This window comes from Melanerpes formicivorus, unplaced genomic scaffold (genome assembly GCF_026170545.1).
Source record: "Melanerpes formicivorus ecotype bairdi unplaced genomic scaffold, bMelFor1.0.p_v2 SCAF_6, whole genome shotgun sequence".
NCBI classification, from domain to species: Eukaryota; Metazoa; Chordata; class Aves; order Piciformes; family Picidae; genus Melanerpes; species Melanerpes formicivorus.
In genome coordinates this window covers 22,345,612-22,364,100 of record NW_027142358.1, presented here as the reverse complement: position 1 = coordinate 22,364,100, position 18,489 = coordinate 22,345,612, and the positions used below count along the sequence as shown (strand labels likewise).

The 18,489-nt window shown below is 40.4% G+C and overlaps 1 protein-coding gene across 1 annotated transcript; it reads left to right on the top strand.

Annotated features, from left to right (window-relative positions):
* The first annotated feature begins 730 nt into the window (after positions 1-730).
* On the top strand, positions 731-9,509 carry LOC137441657 (protein FAM13A-like). The gene is made up of 6 exons (XM_068139273.1): positions 731-817; positions 2,877-3,048; positions 3,241-3,450; positions 6,254-6,437; positions 6,876-6,939; positions 9,453-9,509. The coding sequence occupies exons 1-6, from the start codon at positions 788-790 to the stop codon at positions 9,507-9,509; spliced, it is 717 nt and encodes a 238-aa protein (XP_067995374.1). The 5' UTR covers positions 731-787.
* Positions 9,510-18,489: the final 8,980 nt, after the last annotated feature.

Here is an 18,489-nt window from a genome sequence, read left to right as displayed (position 1 = left end):
GAACCAGCAGTCCTACACATTGACGAAGCAAATCATGCTTTTCTAGTGTTTTCAAGGGGGTCTGACTCAGTGCTTGCATGTTTAAATTCTTTTTCTTGCCTTGTGCATTTTGGTTTTGTTTTCTATGTGCCTACCAAATTTATGATAAGAATCATCCACGACTGCAACATAACTTGCTTCATTGCAGCTTATTTCCTAGGCTTTGTATCTGAAAGAATTACAACAGAAGATGTTTGGCTTAACAGCATCTGCACCTTCCATATTTCAGAGGCTGGATGGATCCTTGCTTGCATGTTTACCAATATGATTGTGCAGGTGTTCTATATACGTGTGTTACATAAATGTATACACTGCAGACCATCTCAAAATATTTTACTTAATGCTGCTAGGTAATGAAACAGACAGCAGGCAGGATGAATATCTGCAAACCTGCATTGAAAAGCCCACTCAAAATTAAATGTCAAGCACACAACCAGCATGTTCAGGAAGCTGTGCCATTGTGTGTGTTAGGTGCCATGGAAACATCTCCTGATGGTAACACATCCGTCAGCTTGTGCAATGTGCCTCCGGAGGCAAGTGAATGCACTTCTACTAGCAGTTAATTTCTACCTTTCACAAAATCTGGAGTGAAAATACTGATTAAGATTATGCCTAGCAATTATTCTACTATAAATTAATAGCAGAGGAACAGCCCAATTAGCTTTGGCTGGACTGCATGGATTTGCGAGGGGAAGAAAGGTGATGGTGTCTTCTGAGCAGCACAACTGACACTCTGCTGCAGGCTACTATGGGAGCAAGTGCCTCCCTTTCAATTTGTGTAAGTGAACTTAAATCTGGCTTCTTGAGTTCTTTCTTACATTCTTCTTTCTGAGAAGGCTGCATTTCTCCCCCCAACCCAGCTGCTGCATCTGAAGAGGGAAAGAGGAGATGTTTAGAGTAATATAGCCTAAATAATTCAGGGTGTGTGTTTGTTTGTTTTGTTTTGTTTTTTAACACTCTGCAGCTTATATAAAAATGCTGTAAAATACATTTGGTATGTGCTGGCATTGCTTTCTTTTTGATCATTATTAGTGTGCTTTAGCATTAACATGATGCTTCAAGCTTGTTTAGGTACTGAGGGACAGAAATGGGGTGTAGGTGTTTCAGTTCATGTTTGTGCTCACCATGGCAGCATGGCTGGATACAGCCTCCTTAAGCCCTGGGTTTACTGGAGGCATGTGCTCCATGAGCTGAAACCCAACATTTTTATTATAGCATTCTGCTACAAATCTATAGAAAAGTTTTTCCTCTTTCGTTCTGAAAACATAGTAATAAAAACATTTAAGAAGGGGCTGGGTTTAGACCAGGGGATAATGATGCAGAAAATTAAAATCCTCCCTTAAAATGGAACTCAAATACTATTTAAATATTTCTGCTGCAGAACAAGTAAGGTATAGTCCTTAGGTAAGTCCAGGTGTACCTGTTTAGACTTCTGCTCTCGCTGTGTGGTGGAACGAAGCCCTCTCTTTTGTGACCGTGAGCACAGGCTGCCTGGCAGGGCAAAGCCAGGCGCCGTGTGTAAGGTCACCTGCTCATGAGGCCAACCAGGGCGTAGGAGACGAGGGAAGGAGGACGAGGGAGCAAGGGTACCCCTGGCTGGCAGCGTTTCCCCTGTCGTAATCACCCTGAGGTGCCACGCGCTGGGCTGAGGGACTGCTGGAACCAGACAGAACCGGCTGGCAGAAGCCGTGCCCGGGCGGGGGCAGCCCCTGCTTCTCCTCAGCTCTGCTGCCGGCACCTGGGCACGGGTGGCCACTGCAAGATCCCACGTACTTTTCAGACCTCTTCATCCTGACAAAATGAAAAAAAGCCCCTGGGTGCAGGCTGTTTTGTGATTTCTTGCACAGGTATTTGCATCGGTTTGGGGGGAAAGATATTTGGAAGACTGGTGAGCAGGCGCCAGGCTCATGCCGTGGCTGCTTCTTAAATTCCTCCTCTGTGAATCTTGCTTTTGTAGTCTTTGTAAATTGGGTAGAAATTCACCAATTTCAAGGAGCTGGAAGGCTATGCAGCCTTTTTCCTGATTATTTGGGATCATTTTGAGGAAGGGTTTCAACAACCCCTCGCCTCAGGTGAGACCCCACCTGGAGTACTGTGTCCAGTTCTGGAGCCCCTATTACAAGAGGGGTATGGACGTGCTGGAACGTGTCCAGAGAAGGGCCATGAGGATGATCAGAGGGCTGGAGCACCTCTCCTATGAGGATGGACTGAAAGAGTTGGAACTGTTCAGTCTGGAGAAAAGAAGGCTCCAAGGTGATCTTATTGTGGCCTTCCAGTATCTGACAGGGGCCTAATAGAAGGCTGGGGAAGGACTTCTCAGGATCTCAGGTAGTGATAGGACTAGGGGGAATGGAAGGAAGCTGAAGGTGGGGAGATTCAGACTGGACGTGAGGAAGAAGTTCCTCATCGTGAGAGTGGTGAAGCCCTGGAATGGGTTGTTTAAGACCAGGCTGGATGAGGCTCTGGCCAGCCTGATCTAGCATGAGGTGTCCCTGCTTATTTCGGGGGGGTTGGAACTAGATGATCTTTGTGGTCCCTTCCAACCCTGACTGAGTCTATGATTCTAACATCTCCCTGTCCTAAATAGGGCATCTGCCATGAGCTGGAGCCACACTTTCTCTGAATGCAAGTGTGAATGAGCTTTCTCACCATTTACCCCATCACAGGTCCTGTTTCTGCTCTACAGAAGGAGAATTATAGTATTTTAGAACATGTAGAGTTAAAATCTGTACTAAGATGCTATGATGAGGACAATAATTTTACCTAAGGTGTTGACCCTTGGACCTTGAAATGATACAAGAGTTTCTGCTTACCACTTGCCTGTTCTTATTCCTCAGCAATCCTTATCTTCTGTTCAAGTCAAGCACACGAGTAAAGTCTCACCAGATCTACAGTTCAGTAAAGAAAGGAGCACATTTGGTGTTCTTCTGGAAACCCTCATACCAGATGCAACACAAGGTGGAGTTCCTTTCCTTGTGACGCAGATGGTGGAATACCTGGAAGTATTTGGTGAGTTCATGTTTTGTCTGATCTCTGAAAACTGTTGTTTAATCTGTACTTTGCAGCTGTAACTGCTGAAAAGTCTGTTTTTACAATTATTATGCTTTCTTAGAGGAGTTCTTGCTTTTGGAGATCTGGTTCTCATCACATAAGTACGGTAGTGCAACCATTGCTTACTGTTTCATATTTCTTCTTAAACAGGTCTGGAGCATGTTGGTATATTTCGAATCAGTGGCTCAGTAAATAAAATCAAGGAATTGAAACAGAAATACAATCAAGGAGAGAAAGTAGATCTTATTAATGATGGAGATGTTGATTCTGTGGCCAGTCTCCTGAAACTCTTTTTGATGGAACTGCCAGTGGCTGTTTTCCCAGACAACATCTGTTCTGGCTTGCTAAAAACTTTCCAAGGTACAGAAAAGGCACTTTCCAAGCTTCTGTCTTGTCTTTGATGGTGCCAGATAGTGTGTTCATTGCACTTTCCTATAAACAAGGATTTAAGTTTCCTTAACCTGATACTGATGCTTAATTGCTTTTGATGGACTAATATTCCATTAACTTGCCTATAGTCTTTTCTTCCTTTTTAATTCATTAAGGCTTTTGAACCACCCAACATCCTGTGGCGAAATGCATTTTTCAGTCCCCAGTTCTTTGAGAAAGCTCCTTTTCTGGATGTATGACAATAGGGTGAGGGAGCTGGGTTTGTTCAGCCTAGAGAAGAGAAGACTCTGGGGACACCTTAGAGCTGCCTTCCAATACCTGAAGGGATCCCATAGGACAAGGGGGAAAGGTTTGATGCTGAGGGAGAGTAGATTTAGACAGTATCTTAGGAAGAAGCTCTTCAATATGACTGTGATGAGACTCTGTAATAGGTTGCCCAGGGAGGTTGTAGATGCCTCCTCCTTGGTGCTGTTCAAGGTCAGTTTGGATGAGACCTTGAGCAGTTGAGTCCAGTTGGGAGGCACCCCTACCCATGTTGGGGAACTTGGAGTAGATGTTCTCTCAGGTCCTTTCCAACCTAAACCATTCTGTGATTTTTTAAAATCAAATCACTATCATAATGCTGCTAATGCCTCTATATAGCTACTGCCTCACTTCTCCATTTTTTGAGCTAAGTCTCTCTCTGTTTAGCCTTCCCTTGTAGAGGAATCTTTTTGTATATCTCTGCTCCTCTTTAGTACTTTTAACTAGTTTTCTTATAGTCTTGGACAGCAGCATGTGTAGTAGCATGAAAGATTCAAAATGTAAAGCCAGGATGAGTACCTACAGCAATAGCCTGTTTAGTTCCCTATTCTCTGTCGCTGGCAGAGCAAATGTGTCCAGAGATTTACCTGGTGATTTTTGAGTGATGAATTCAGGTGTTTCCATATAAATAAGTGGGTTGCATGTCATTCTGTTCTCACTTCATCTGCTAATTACCAAGTGATGTACATGCTTACCAAATAAACCAACTGAAAAAAGACAAAACAACAAAACAGGAGAAAAGAGCCACTTTAATGAACTGTAAAAGACTTAACTGTAATATGAACAGGTTTGGGTTTTTTTGCAAGCACTTTGTTTTCACTACCCTGATAGGCTTGCTATTCTTTAAAAAATAATATTACTATTTTATTTTTTTTTTTCAGTATTCCTCAGTGGACCAGTGTTTCCAAGTCTCATTCCCTGATATTACATGTTTTACTTCAATGTATGCTATGTATTTTAAAATATAAGGTGTATGTGAACATACCTACCTACAAAATCAGTATAATTTAGAATAGAATAGAATAAACCAGGTTGGAAGAGACCGTCAAGATCATTGTGTCCAACCTGCCATCCAACACCACCTAACCAACTAAACCAAACACTGTATTTTATTGCACTCAAACCTCTTTTAAAAGAGTGATTTAGGCAGTATACCTACTGGGCTAGCTTACTGGTGCCTACTACACATGACATAAAACCCTTTAGAATCATAGAATCATTTTGGTTGGAAAAGGCCTTTAAGATCATTACGCCCAGCCATTATCTAACTCTACTGTCTACCACCCTCTTTCTCAAATGTACTTTGAAGTTTTGACTAAAAGTAAAGAGTAATTGTAAAATGAAGAAGCCAGGGTACACTCTGCAGGATTTAACTGAATTCCTTTCTTCTCTCTGGGAAACTAAACTGAAAATTATACACTATGAATATTTTGTATCTCCCTGTATCATCAGTCTTCTTCATGTGATTCCATTTTAGCAAACTGACATATATAGCCTGCCTTTTTGCTTTGGCTCTGAATTCTCATCTTAGAATTGCTATCTATGAATTCAGGGAATAATTTATTTCCTGCTTCATCCAAAGATCAAGGGGGGGGAAATTAATTTCATTAACACTATAGCAATGCTTTTATCAAAGTGTATGTTAACTGTTGAATTTCAAAGCACATTATTATTTTCCCTCACTCTGTCCTCTTTCCCATATCTGATTAATAGATCAAGCTTGGCCATTATGAAATGTGTATTTAAGTACTAAAATTGCCCTTTTGGGCATGTTTTGCTGCTCATGTTGTCAAAGCTATGCATATGCATCCTGGTGATCTATGGCAAGTTTGAGCAGCAGCTGCCTGTTATTGAGCAGTACTGTCATCACAGTTCTAATAACCAGGAGACTTTATCATACTAATTCTGAACTGCTGATCAAAGAGAGTTGTTTGCGAACCCAATTTAGATTTCTAAGCATCTCTTGTGTAACTACAGTTGCATATTTATAGACCAAAAATGTTTTCAGACTGAGAGCTACCAATTAGTCAGGAAATGAAGATGATATGGGGCTGAAAGGGTACAATTTCTTATTCCTCTTAATGAGAATCATACAGCATATGTAAAATCCCTGAGGAGAGTCAGGGTTGACAATCTTGTATCATCTTTAAAGACAACTTTAAGGGTTCAGGTACATGACTACTGCCTGAAATTCCAATAAAACCCAGCAAGTGCTAGATTATTCTCTCACAACAGGAAGCATAGCAGAAACAGTGTCTATAAAACTCATATAGCTGAAAATTCGTAGTGCTTAATATGTGAAAGTTGTTGTTAAAATGTATTGTATTTACTATTTGCTGCAATATAGTAGAAACCTCCCTCTCCCTCAGATATACAATGTCTATGATGAAATCATGCTATTATTATTAGGAATATTTTAGGAATATCTACATTGTATATCCATTTTTATTTTGTTTTTAATCTCCTCCAGAGCACAAAATCCACACAACAGAATGCGTAGAGAACCTTAGACAATTGCTCAGTTGCCTGCCCAGAGCCCATCAAAATCTCTTTCGGTTTCTGTCTGCTTTCCTGTTAAAGGTAGCAGCACACAGCACAGTGAATTTCATGACTCTGGAAAATCTGGCCACTGTGTTTGGACCTGCTCTGTTCAGGTGAGTGCTCTATTTATAGACTACCTGAAACAGTACTGCTAGATTGTACATTACAATGAGGCTTTCTGTCATAACTGTCTGTCTAATGGTAAGTGGAGCATTTAGAAAACTGAATGTTTATGTAATATATCATAGACAGATGTGACAATTTCTGAGCTGACTGACCACATTCATCCTGTTAATCACTGCCCATGTGGGTCTAGCCTCAAGTAAGCAACCATTTTGAAGAGACGATGCATGAGGGATGGAGAGCTGTTTAATGAAAACTGCAACTCCTTTCTTGGCCAAGCTAAGTGCTGGCTGTGGAGGCTACTTAGTTGTTAGCTTTGATTTTTAAAAGGCTGATTTTTACATTGTCATAGCATTTCATATCAGAGAAAAGAATTGTCTATCAAGAAAGAGAAGTAAATAATTTTGCCCTTGATACTGTAATTCAAGTTGGCATCCAAGCAGAGGCCAGCTGAGCTTGCAACCAGTGAGTGCCTCACTGAAGCTAGAGAAGGTATGTCTGGGATGATAGTAAATGGATGCAGAACTGAATGCTAAAAAAGAAAGGAGGGAAGGCATATGTCATAAAAATCAAGGCAATGAGAGGGAACAGCCTGGAGTGATCTGATAATGGAGGATTTTCCAGTGAGTTGAAACAATTTAGTTCTTTGTCTAATCCCTCATGTTGACCCTAGAGGATGTTAAAATGTCTTAGAATTTGTGAACCTTTGTTATTGCTGACTGTAGCCATTCCGTCTTAACATGAGCTGTAATCCACATTGCAAACTGCATGTCAATAATTGGTATTTTCTATGTAGTAAGAAAAAAACCTAACTTGCTATTTTTCACCACCTTTTATGGCAAGCTAAGTAAGTTATTAAAAGGATACATTCAGCACAATTGGTACCAAGCATATTAGAAATTAGCAACAGACTTTGTTTTGGGCAACTGCACTCAGACCTTGCTGTGTTTCCATAGATCTTTGGCCAGCCTGATCTGGTGTGGCGTGTCCCTGCCCATGGCAGGGGGGTTGGAACTAGATGATCCTTGTGGTTCCTTCCAACCCTGACTGATACTGTGCTACTATGATCTTTATGTTTGTGTCTGTTTATCTGTTCTGTGAGCTTATCAGCAGATGTACCAACAGGTGGTATAAGTAAAAAGACTTTAGCAAAATATAGCTAGGAAGAAGAAGCTAAGAACAAGTAGTGTGGTAGAAGTTACGCTGCTCACTCCTGGGAGAATAAGCTTCACTATGGAGGGTATTCAGTGATGGAACAAAGCAGTTCTGCAATCAGCCCCCAGGTTCCTTAATAGTGCATGCTTGAATTAGTAAATTAGTGTAGACAGATGAGATTTACTTCCCAGTGTTTCTATCCTTTGTGTGGTGACACTTGTAAACAGGTAAAAGGCTCATGCCAAAAGGCCTTTACCAAAAAATCTGTCCCTTGATCCCTATGCTAACTCAGCAAGGACTGTGGTGACTGCCGCTTTTGTGCTATTAGGCTCCCTTTCTATCACACAGGGCTTCTGTGTGTGCATGCACATGCAAGAATACTTTATTTTGTTCATTTATTTCCTTTCCCAGGTGGCCTGAACATGTCCCCACTGGTTTTTGTATCTACACATGCAAATCCAGTAGGCTCTTTGATTGATAAGCTGTTTTAAGCATGCCACTCTGTTCTGGGAGATGATCTAGCTGCTTCTGAACATGCCCCTCTCTCTGACTTTGAATGCTCCTTTAGTGCTGAACTAAAATGCTTGTGGAAATAACCTGTCTGAGCAGCCTTGAAAACAATCATCACAGAGTTTCCCTTTCAGTGACCTGTCAAGACAGCACAGCTACCATAAATAGAAGTATATCTGACCTATAATTATGAAAAATTAAAGTTAATATTCATTCTGATCTCCGGCTCTGGGAGAGAAACCAGTAGGTCTAAAGCTATTCCATTTGGTGAAGTTATGTAAACTAGTGCTGTCCTTGGAGGGTTTATCATCTAGGATTATGAAAAATCACCATTTTGGTAGTTGGGCAGGTAGGAGAACCTTGCAACTGGTATTTTCTCTCAGTGAAAGCGCTGTACAAATGTCCTGATGCGTGACCTGAGGCCACTCAAAAGAAAACATTTGTTTTATCCTGTACAGCAGTAAGATTCAGGGTAGTCTAACGTGGCAAACGGTATCTGCTGACACAGGGAATAAAGCCTTGATGTCTTTAAGAGCAAGAATTAGTGTGATTAACTGCCATGTTATTTGGTAGCCAGAGACATATTGGGTTGTACTTGCTATAGTTGTTTGTATGGAAGATTATAGAAAAAAACAAGTCTAGACCTGCAGAAATGTATATCTTATGCAATTGCTGGAAATAACTTTCTGGATGTAATGTCAGCTCCACTTATGGTACTAATTCAGTGAATGTGTTAAAACAGTGTTGCGTGTATTCTGTCAGTCTGTGGTTTTGTGCAATTACTTCTTTCTTTGATATTAAGTAAACAAGGTTGTATATAAGCCTTGTGTTGCTTTACATTTTTGATCTATTTATATTTGAGTGTAAATTCTCCCTATGATTATCACCTGTCACGATCTGTTGACACTTTTATTTGTGGAGACCTGTCGTGCTTACAGTGTCTGAGTTGGAATAATCAATATTTGAAACACAGAACAAACATGGATCTTGGGGACACAGAATTAGAATATAAAACTTGCTGCTCTTTACACCTTGCAAGCTTAAACTGATACACTTCACAATTAATAACTGTAGTTATTGCAACACAAAAAATTACAAGCCCTAGCATAGGAGGGTTTTTTGGAAGACTAGTTCCAGGGTCACAGAAAATTCTTACAATGATTTTTAAATGCTAGGAAACTAATATCACTGTGTGAAAACCAGATGTTAAATAAGTTTCTCATCCCTGTTTTTATTTGTTGCAGCCCTTTAATGCTGCTCACATTGAATATTTGACTAAAATAATTTTCTTATTGGAAGAATTCTGTTATTTTATTAATATGTTTCCTGTCCCTGTGCAGGGTGGTGGGGCCCAAAGTGGGAAGCAGAAGAGAAGATACATTTCAGAAAAAGCATAACTGAGTAAAATGTTTCAATTTCACCCTAGTCTCCTTTGCAAACCAGCTAGTTCTGATTTCTTTTACTGACCTTCTTTCCTCATGCTATTTTTTGCCCATGAGACTGAGTTAAGCTATCTTTGCTGCTGTCATAGCTGCTCCATCAGCACCTTTCACGTTGCTGCTCTTTTGGATTTTGACCCTTAGCATCTGTTTCTTAAATGTTGATAAGTCAGTGTTAATATTTGCATGATACATCTTCCATGTTCTCTCCTCCTTGTAGGTAAAGGAACCAAAAACATAACTCGTAGGTCAGGTATTACACTGGTTACCCCCAAGATTTTTTTGGTTAAACTTCACTCTTCTGCTGTTGATTTCTTTCTGCTCATCCTCTGAACTGTTTATTTCTGTTGCAATTCATCTTTCTTCTTGTGAGCTGTTTCATGTCCTGGTAGGTTTTGTAAATGCCAAGAGGAATGTGTTGCTTCTCTTTCAATCAGGGATTCAGCTGATGTTATTTAATTTCTAAAAGTACTTTTTTTTAAACTTTTTTTTTATGCCTCCAATTGGTAAAGAGACTTCTACTACTAACCTCAGTAAGTACTTCTTGCATGAATGTACAAGGATGTTGGCCAACCAGCTGTTTGCTTCTGCACACTTTGACTCACTCTTTCTGTAAATTTGCAGACAGCAGGGAACCTTGGCAGATCTCCTGAGCAAAGCTAAAGCAAGGGACTGTATGGATTTTCTACCCTGTGCTTTATGGCAAAGCAACTTTGAATGGTTTAGACACAAGGAAGGCAGTAGCTGATTCCTGATGGATCATGTTTTAGTTGTTATTATTTTTTATGAGTGTTCTTCTGTGCTTGATTTACACTCCAGCTGATTACAGGGCTTCTGCAGTGTAGTGCACAATATACACTTCAGTAGCTGTGCTCTTTCTTGGAGCATGCTCCTGGATTTAGCAGTGTGTGAATATCATTCCCTTATTGTCAGCCTGATAATAAACAACAAATAAGCAACAGAAGTATCTGAAGAGGCAGGAAGTGATTATTTTACAAAATTAATAGAGAGTCATTGTGGAATGTGGCTGCAGGGAAAACTAAAAATATGTTTTCTATACTTAGAATGCACAGTTGTTGCCAACTGTGAACGTCTGTGGATGAGCAGTCATTGATATTTGGAGTCAGCTGTAGGGTCACATTTCAGAGTACAGCTTGTATTTGTTTAGGGTTAAATGAGAGCTGGGTACCCAAAACATAGGCTGCTAGTAAGGGAAAGTCAGACCAAGTAAGTGGGGTGAGAGCTGGTTTTCCTCACAAATAACTTCTGGAGTGCTCCTTGATGTTAAGCTGGTACAGATGGATTTGAGAATATCTCTCTAAGTTAGAGAGAAAAAAGCTGAAAAAGAAAGCAAGGGACTAAAAAGTTTGGGTTTTGTAAGTTTGCTGTATAGCCTGTGAGTGGAGCATGTGGATGTTTGGGTAAACAATGAATAATCTTAGTATTGTTGCATGCAGGAAAGGCTGTTTCTGGTCAACCAGATTTTATATGCAGGCTTGCTTTTTGTGGAGAATGAGTCTGCCCTGAGGAGAGTAGGAATCCAAGAAGGAGAAACCTTAGCCAACCCTAAAGAAAGAAGTGATGACACTAGTTTGTCATGTAAATCTGTCTATGATGCAGCTGGCTATTATTCTGCTGAAACTATCTTCTTTCAAAAGGAGCACAAACACAAGTTATTACAGAAACAACAGGAAGTTTACAAAAGAAGAATTTGAATGAAAGCAGTTGGACTGGTCCCAGTGCGTATATTTGTACTTGAAACTCACAAATGAATAATGAGTGCAGTGACTCAGCAAACAGAACACTGATGTGTATATGTCTCCACATTAGTCTCCGGAATGTATGAATTTCTTGTTTAAATATTAATATTGTGCTGGGTGGAACTGAGCTGGTGCAGTGTGGCTGGCGAATCCGGGTTAAAGTGACAGCATTTACATGAATGTTCTCCAGGTTTCAAATAGTTCCCAAGGGGAAAACAGAGTTCCTTCAAGGAATGGTATTCAAATTTTACATAACGAATCCTTTGACTCTAGTATCACAGTAGACTCACAGAATGTTAGGGTTTGGAAGGGACCTTGAAAGATTGAGTCCAACACCACTGCCAGAGCAGAATCACCTAGAGCAGGTCACACTGGAATGCATCCAGATGGGTTTTGAGGAGAGTCCACAACCTCTCTGGGCAGCCTGTTCCAGTGCTCCATCACTCTCACAGTGAAAAAGTTTTTCCTTTCACATGGAACCTCCTATACTCCAGCTTGCCTTCATTGCACCTTGTCCTACCATTGGACATCACTGAGAAGAGCCTGGCTCTGCCCTCTCAACACTCACCCTTCACATCTTTAGAAACATGAATGAGGTCACCCCTCAGCCACCTCTTCCCTAAGCTAAAGAGCCCCAGCTCCCTCAGCCTATCCTCATAAGGGAGATGTTCCACTCCATCATCATTGTGGCTCTGCACGGGCCTCTTTCAAGCAGTTCCCTGAGGTCCTTCTTGAACTGAGAGGCCCAGAACTGTACACAATATTCCAGATGCTGCCTTACCAGGGAAGAGTAGAGGGGGAAGAGACCATCTCTTGACCTACCAATCACACCCCTTCTAATACACCTCAGGATGCCATTGACCTTCTTGGCCACAAGGGCATGTTGCTGGTTCATGATCATCCTTCCATTCACCAGGACCCCCAGGTCCTTTTTACTTATGCTTTTCTCCAACAGATCAGCCCATGGTCCATGAGGTTGTTCTTTCCCAGATGCAATTCTACACTTGCCCCTGTTGTATTTAATTCAGTTTCTTCAAGGCCAATTCTACAGCCTGTCCAGGTCTTGCTGAATGGCAGCACAGCCTTCAGGTGTCAGCCACTCCTCCCTGTTTTGTGTCACCAGCAAATCTTCTGACAGTGCACTCTGTTCACTCATCCAGGTCACTGATGACTATATTGAATAGTATTGGTCCTAGTACCAGCCCCTGAGGGCCTCCAATTAGACTCTGTCCCATTGACTGCAACTCTCTGACTTCTTTCCTGCAACCAATTGACATTCACCTCACTACCCAATCATCCAGACCACACTTCACAGAGTGTTCATCAGTAAGTTCAACTACTATTTATGAAGAAAGAGAAAGTAAGAGGGGGGGAAAAAAACCAACCACAACCAAACCCCAACCTGTTAATAGGAGCATCCATAAATTCTATGTAATGTGTCTGATGCCTATGAATTTATAGATGATTAGACTGAAGCACTTTCTTAGCTGTTTTTGGTTTTGGAGACTTTGTCAGGCAGTTCTGGTAATAAGATGTTGAATTCCACCTTAAACTAAGCCAGAGCAAAACTACTCTTCTCTAGCACCAGTGCCAGTGAATTATGGGAGAATTCTGAGGCTTTTATTTTTGCTCTCTTCATCTTTGATTTTTATCAACATCATGTCTGAGTTACTGTCACATTGTAGCTATTTTGTTGTGATGCCTGAAAGACTAATTGGGTTGTGAACCTTTGCAGCAAAATGGGGCTCTTGCTGTAAGTTTCCCACTGAATTAAGTTGTTCCTTGGCCCAACAATTTAGTTTTGGAAATGAAGCTGGAACTCTGTTTCAGCCAGTCACCCAGATGGTTGCTCTACTGAATTATCTGAGCTATAGGGGAGCTTCCTGTGTGAGTCGTCATTAGCTCCTGACCTGAGAGCTCCTAACCTCTGTCCATCTCTTTCCTTAGGATTCCTGTCAGTCCCTTGGCTTGTGAAGAACAAAAGCTTTACAACAGCCTCCTTCTTTACTTGCTTCAACATCATGAGATGCTTTTTGTTGACCTGAACTCTTGTTTCTCACACAGACAAGCAGATGGCCTTCAGGTAAGACATTTAGATTAATTGATTCAGTAAGTAATCAAAAGTGCTTTGTTAGGCTGGAATCTACAAATGGAAAAATATTTGCATATGCATAGTGTAATTAATTACTATGCAACGTAGATATTTGTCATAAGCTTAAGCTAGAGGGGAAACATGAGCATTTAAAATTCTGATCCTGAAAAAACATGCAAAGTGAAGCATTACGGAAGAGATTTACGTTGTATATAACTGCAGATCATGCTGTTCATGCTGTTCATGTTTGTGACTCCTTAATCTCTGGGTTTCTCTCTCCATGTGCCTTTGTTAAAGAAAACCAGCAGACTTGTAACACAAAGTTGTATTCGGTGTTTAGAGCATATTACCTATCCCAAAATTAATATAGACACTGTAATGCTCCTTGAAACCTCTCTTAAGTCCCATAACAAGAACAGAATTCATTGATACAGGGATGTTTCTGAAATACTCCTGCTATGTCACATGGCTCCAAATTTAAAACTGGGGTTGTTTCACACAAAGACATTGTTGCAGCCTATGCCTCCAGCTCCTCTTGCTCTCTGAAAATGTCCTATGCCACTACCACCTCTGAGAATTCCTGTGACCTCTACTCAAATGAACGTGCAAGAGCAACATATTAGCTATCCTATTTTATCTGCTTCTGCTTGTATAACTTGAAGAAGCATCATGAGCTAAAGAAAATTGGAAGTGTATTAGAGAAGCGAGGAAATCTGGATTTCTATTGCAGGACTTTTGTTTTAGGAGCAACTTCACTCCCTGTAATTCTGCAGAATGTCAGTCTGTCTAGGTTTGTGGTGATGTGGGAAAGAATTCTGGTGAAAAGATCCTTTCATGTTCTTCAATAAAACCTCAGCAAGGCATAGCCATGAGGCACTCTTCTGCTCTGAGGTAAGCTTATGAAAGAAAACCCATCTGTGGGTAAGAGGCAATTCAGTATTCTGTGGCTGAGCTTGTTTTAGAATTTCTGGCAGGAAACCCAGCACATTGGATAGATACCCTGCGTCTTTCATAATAGAACAATTGCTCAAAGTCCACTAAACTGGAAACATCAAGGTTGGGTTTGCAAACTAAACATATTAAAAGTGCATATTCTACTTCCAGCAAAGCAAGCAAAAAGTGAAATGACAAACCTGGCTCACAACGCTTGTTGCTTCCTGGAAATGAAACTTGCTTTTATTGGCTGTTTCTCATTAAATAACTTGAAGCATTTACAGGGACACTCATATTTAGATGACTTAATTCCTGTGACTTTTGTTGCTGTTGTTGGGGTGCCTTTTTCCTCACCTCAACATTATATATTAATTAAGCTTTAACAAATTGAAACCATACCAGTCTGACAGGCATGCCATTCAGCTGACATAGGCTTAACCTTCAGCTGTGGTGTTTGTAGGTTGAGATGGGCAAGACTGATTGTTCCTGAGTAGAGCTCTTAGTATTTTGAGGTGCCAAACTGACGGTGTGGGAGAATAATTTGCAGGTTTTTCAAAGGCATGTTTCAGCACTATTACCCTGTACTGGAGACTAAATTATTCACAGCCCCCTGTTCCATCTAAAGATAATGATTTAAAAGAAATATCCAAGTTACTATATATTTTAGCTTGTCCTGTTTTCTGGCTGTTGTATATTGGGTTTTTTGGTTATTGTTTGCTTTTGGGGTTTTTGCCTGTTTGTTTTGGGTTTTGCGTTTGGGGTTTTTTTGGCTGATTTGTTGCTGTTTTCTTTGTGTTTTAAATAGCATTCACATGCTGTAAAACATTATCAGCTTTGGGGGGGTCTTGTTGGTTGCTTTTTGTGCTTTTTATTTGGTTTGGAGTTCTTAAGATTGTTTGTTTGTGGGTGTGTTTGGAATTTTTCCACCTAAGCGTCCACTAGCATTTCAAGCTCTCCTATAACTCATCCTAGCTTGCAAACTGGTGCAAAACTGATTTTCCTGTTTGATTTAAGTCATTCTTTAAAAAGAGGTTAGACACTATGGTGTCTGTGTTTACCTGAGGCCTCAGCTGTGTTTAACCTGAAGCATATCACTAGCTGTCTTGGAGGTGTGCAAGATTAGTTTAACTTCTTTAGTAATTAAATTATGATCCAAACCTTGCTAACAGCAATTTGTTATGCTGTTTACCCTTATCAGTTCTGAATTTTACCTTCCAGATAAAAGGAAGGTATGACATTTTTTTCAGCATCTAGTCCAAGAGTGTTTTTTCACATGTCCTTTTTGTGCAGAAGTCATAGATAAATCCTTTCTGAATTATGCATGCTACCTTTGTCTTGCAAACAAACAGAAGCAGGACTTTGTGAGTGCATACAAGCCCCTGTATATATCTCCACCAAAGCATGGGATTCATTAAAAGAAAGGCCTACACCCTGAGGAAATGAGTCTGATACCTTGTTTTCCTTTGTGCTTTTATGTATGCTTCACTAACTATCAGCAAGGCTACAGGGGCTGCCTATTGGTTGGATCCCATGCAGCTACTCCCCACAAACATTGAGCTCTATTATAAAGGGAATGCAAAGATCTAGCGGGCTGGGGGAAGGGGAACTCGATAGCATCCTGGACCTCCAGGTTGACCACAGACACCTCAGAGTGAATTTCTGGAACTGCAATGTGGTTTGGAGTTGGTTGGAATAGTGCAATGAAATATTCCACTGAGACTATCTGCTCAAATTATGGTTGTGTTGGGAAGGCTTTTGTGGTCTTGATTACTTTATTTTCTTTAAGTTATTTGCTTAGCAATGATAATTTCAGTTTGGCTTTAGATGTGAACATAGAAAATCCTGTGCATACCCTGTGAACTGCCAGGAGATTTGTTAATGTTTCTGTAGGGATTGTTGTTACATTATAGAAATACTTCTTCGTATCATTTCTCATTCCACACAAAAAACCTTTTCCCCTAACCTTTGTAAACTTAACAAAACATGGACTCATTAAAAAAGAAGTTTTAATTTTGTATTTGAGTACAAATCAGAAGATTGGATAAAGATATGTTGCACATTTAGGATCAAAGTCAGACCTAGATCTCCACAAAAATTCTGGCTGATAGATTATAATGAAGATTTTTTTGTTGTTGCTCTGCATAAACAGTGCAGAATATTTTACTGACTGTAAGCATAAGGATTGGATTAAAAACTGTTGTAGCCTGGGCAAATGTGACTTAAAACAGCCACAGTGGATGTGGCTGGAATACTCATTACTCCTTCTTGGTCTTTGGTGCTGGAATGTTTCTGCTGGTCGGTGCAGGACGCAGGGCATGGAAAAAATGAGGTGTTTTTTTTTTCTTCTGTGATCTGCAGAAAACTATCCTTTGTACTGGAGATGTGTAACTTGGAAGCAACAAGCATGCCTGGTGTCCCTTTTTAATAACCTGCAGGATGTGGAGAGAACGTCACTGATGCAATATTTACTCCGATATTGCTTGGAGCTTCTCTCCACTTGCTGTATCAGCGCTCTAGGATGCTGCTGTCATGCTAACCTGCTGCCTCCGTGGCTTAATGGTTTTACTGTCATCTGCTTTTTACCCTCTTCTCAATATGTAGATTTTATATATATATAAATAGTATTATTTATTTATCATTTACCTTGGAAAGGCTGCACTAGAAGAAAATATCAGCAGGAGAGGGTGTGCTCCGTGAGACATGAAGCCCGGGCTTGGCTGTGCTTTAGTGTAACAAGCAGCCTGAGCACAGATGAGGGAAGCTGCTCAAAGTGAAATCCTGAGGTTCTTCACTGCAGTCAGCATCATGACAAGAGAGCTGAGGAAGTCACACTAACTGATTACGCTGGTCATTGTTTGCATTGAATAATGGCATCAAGTGTGTGAGAGGGGAAGGTCTTTCTAAAACCGATTTTGATACAGGGTTTTTGTGGCTTGGAAAATACATTCCAAAAGCAGCATGCTGTACAGAAACTCAGTAGAGACTCCTTGTTAGGGAGTTGAGACTCCTCAGCCCACGGAATGCCCATTTTCAGTTTTGCTGTGAACAGAGCATATAAAAAGTTCCTACCTCATAAAATTTATGTAGATTACAAATTAAGGAGTTCTATCTGCAATTTGCGAAGAGTGACACCTGATGTGTTCAGGTCAGCAACTGGTGGCTTTGCTCACTGAAATCAGCTACACTACAAGAAAGAGGGTTGTAGTTAATCATCTAATGTCCACACTAAGATAACACAGAGTTCTGCTTTCAGAGGATCTGTGTGGTCTTCCTTCGTATGTAAAAAATTACCACAACACCCAGACCTGATACTTGTGGCTCAGATTTTCTGGCGTCCCAAGGCTGTGATAGAGGATGGAGACAGCAGCGTTTTCTTCCACTTGGTGTCAGCATTGTTCTCTCTCACTCCAGGGCTGTGACTTGCTTTGAATATAACCCTTCAACATTTTCTGAATGCCTATCTTAAATTTAGGTATTACATTTCTATTTTTGTAATATGTCGGAACATCAGCCTGTTCCTTCCTCAGATAATTAACTGATATCAGAGAAGCATGAAAGAAGGGTATGAATTCACCTCTAACCCATTATGAAATGCAAGCCTCTCTCTTTTTTGATGCTTGTGTCACCTTCCTTACCTCATCAGGACTATCACTAAAATCTCTTACCACTTTTGTATTCGTTTTCTTTGGTGGCCATGAGCAATTTGATTTGTTTACTGATGATCAGAGCTTTTTGAAAAAACAACCTCAGAAGGGAAGCCTTTGGTAGGAAAATCATCCCTTAGGAAATTAAAGTGTTTTTACTGAAAGGCTTGTAATGTGTAAGCAATAAAATATTTCAGCCTTTTTACTTGTCATTGGCTGTAATAATAAAGAGGAGAGGGGGGTGGGTTGGGGGTGGGGGGGGACGGTGGAAAGGACATTATTTTAAATCCTTACTGCCTTTTTGTTCCATGCAGGGGTAGGTATGGGAGTGGGAAATGCTTTCAGAAAAGCAGGCAAGAAATGCAGAGGAGCATACAAACCTGAAAACAATAAGGAAAAAAAAATAAGAAAACAATTTTTTCATTTAATTGTAATTAATTTTAGTTCATTTAATTATAGTTATTGTAGAACTGTGCAACAGTGATTTTAGTAGGCATGTTTTGCATGCA

Bases quoted from the DNA above. Each gene is read 5' to 3' on its own strand.
- LOC137441657 (XM_068139273.1), top strand. From the start codon at position 788: ATGGGAGCAAGTGCCTCCCTTTCAATTTGT. The intron at 818-2,876 runs GTAAGTGAACTT...CTTATTCCTCAG, and splicing joins GTGCCTCCCTTTCAATTTGT to CAATCCTTATCTTCTGTTCA. The intron at 3,049-3,240 runs GTGAGTTCATGT...CTTCTTAAACAG, and splicing joins GGAATACCTGGAAGTATTTG to GTCTGGAGCATGTTGGTATA.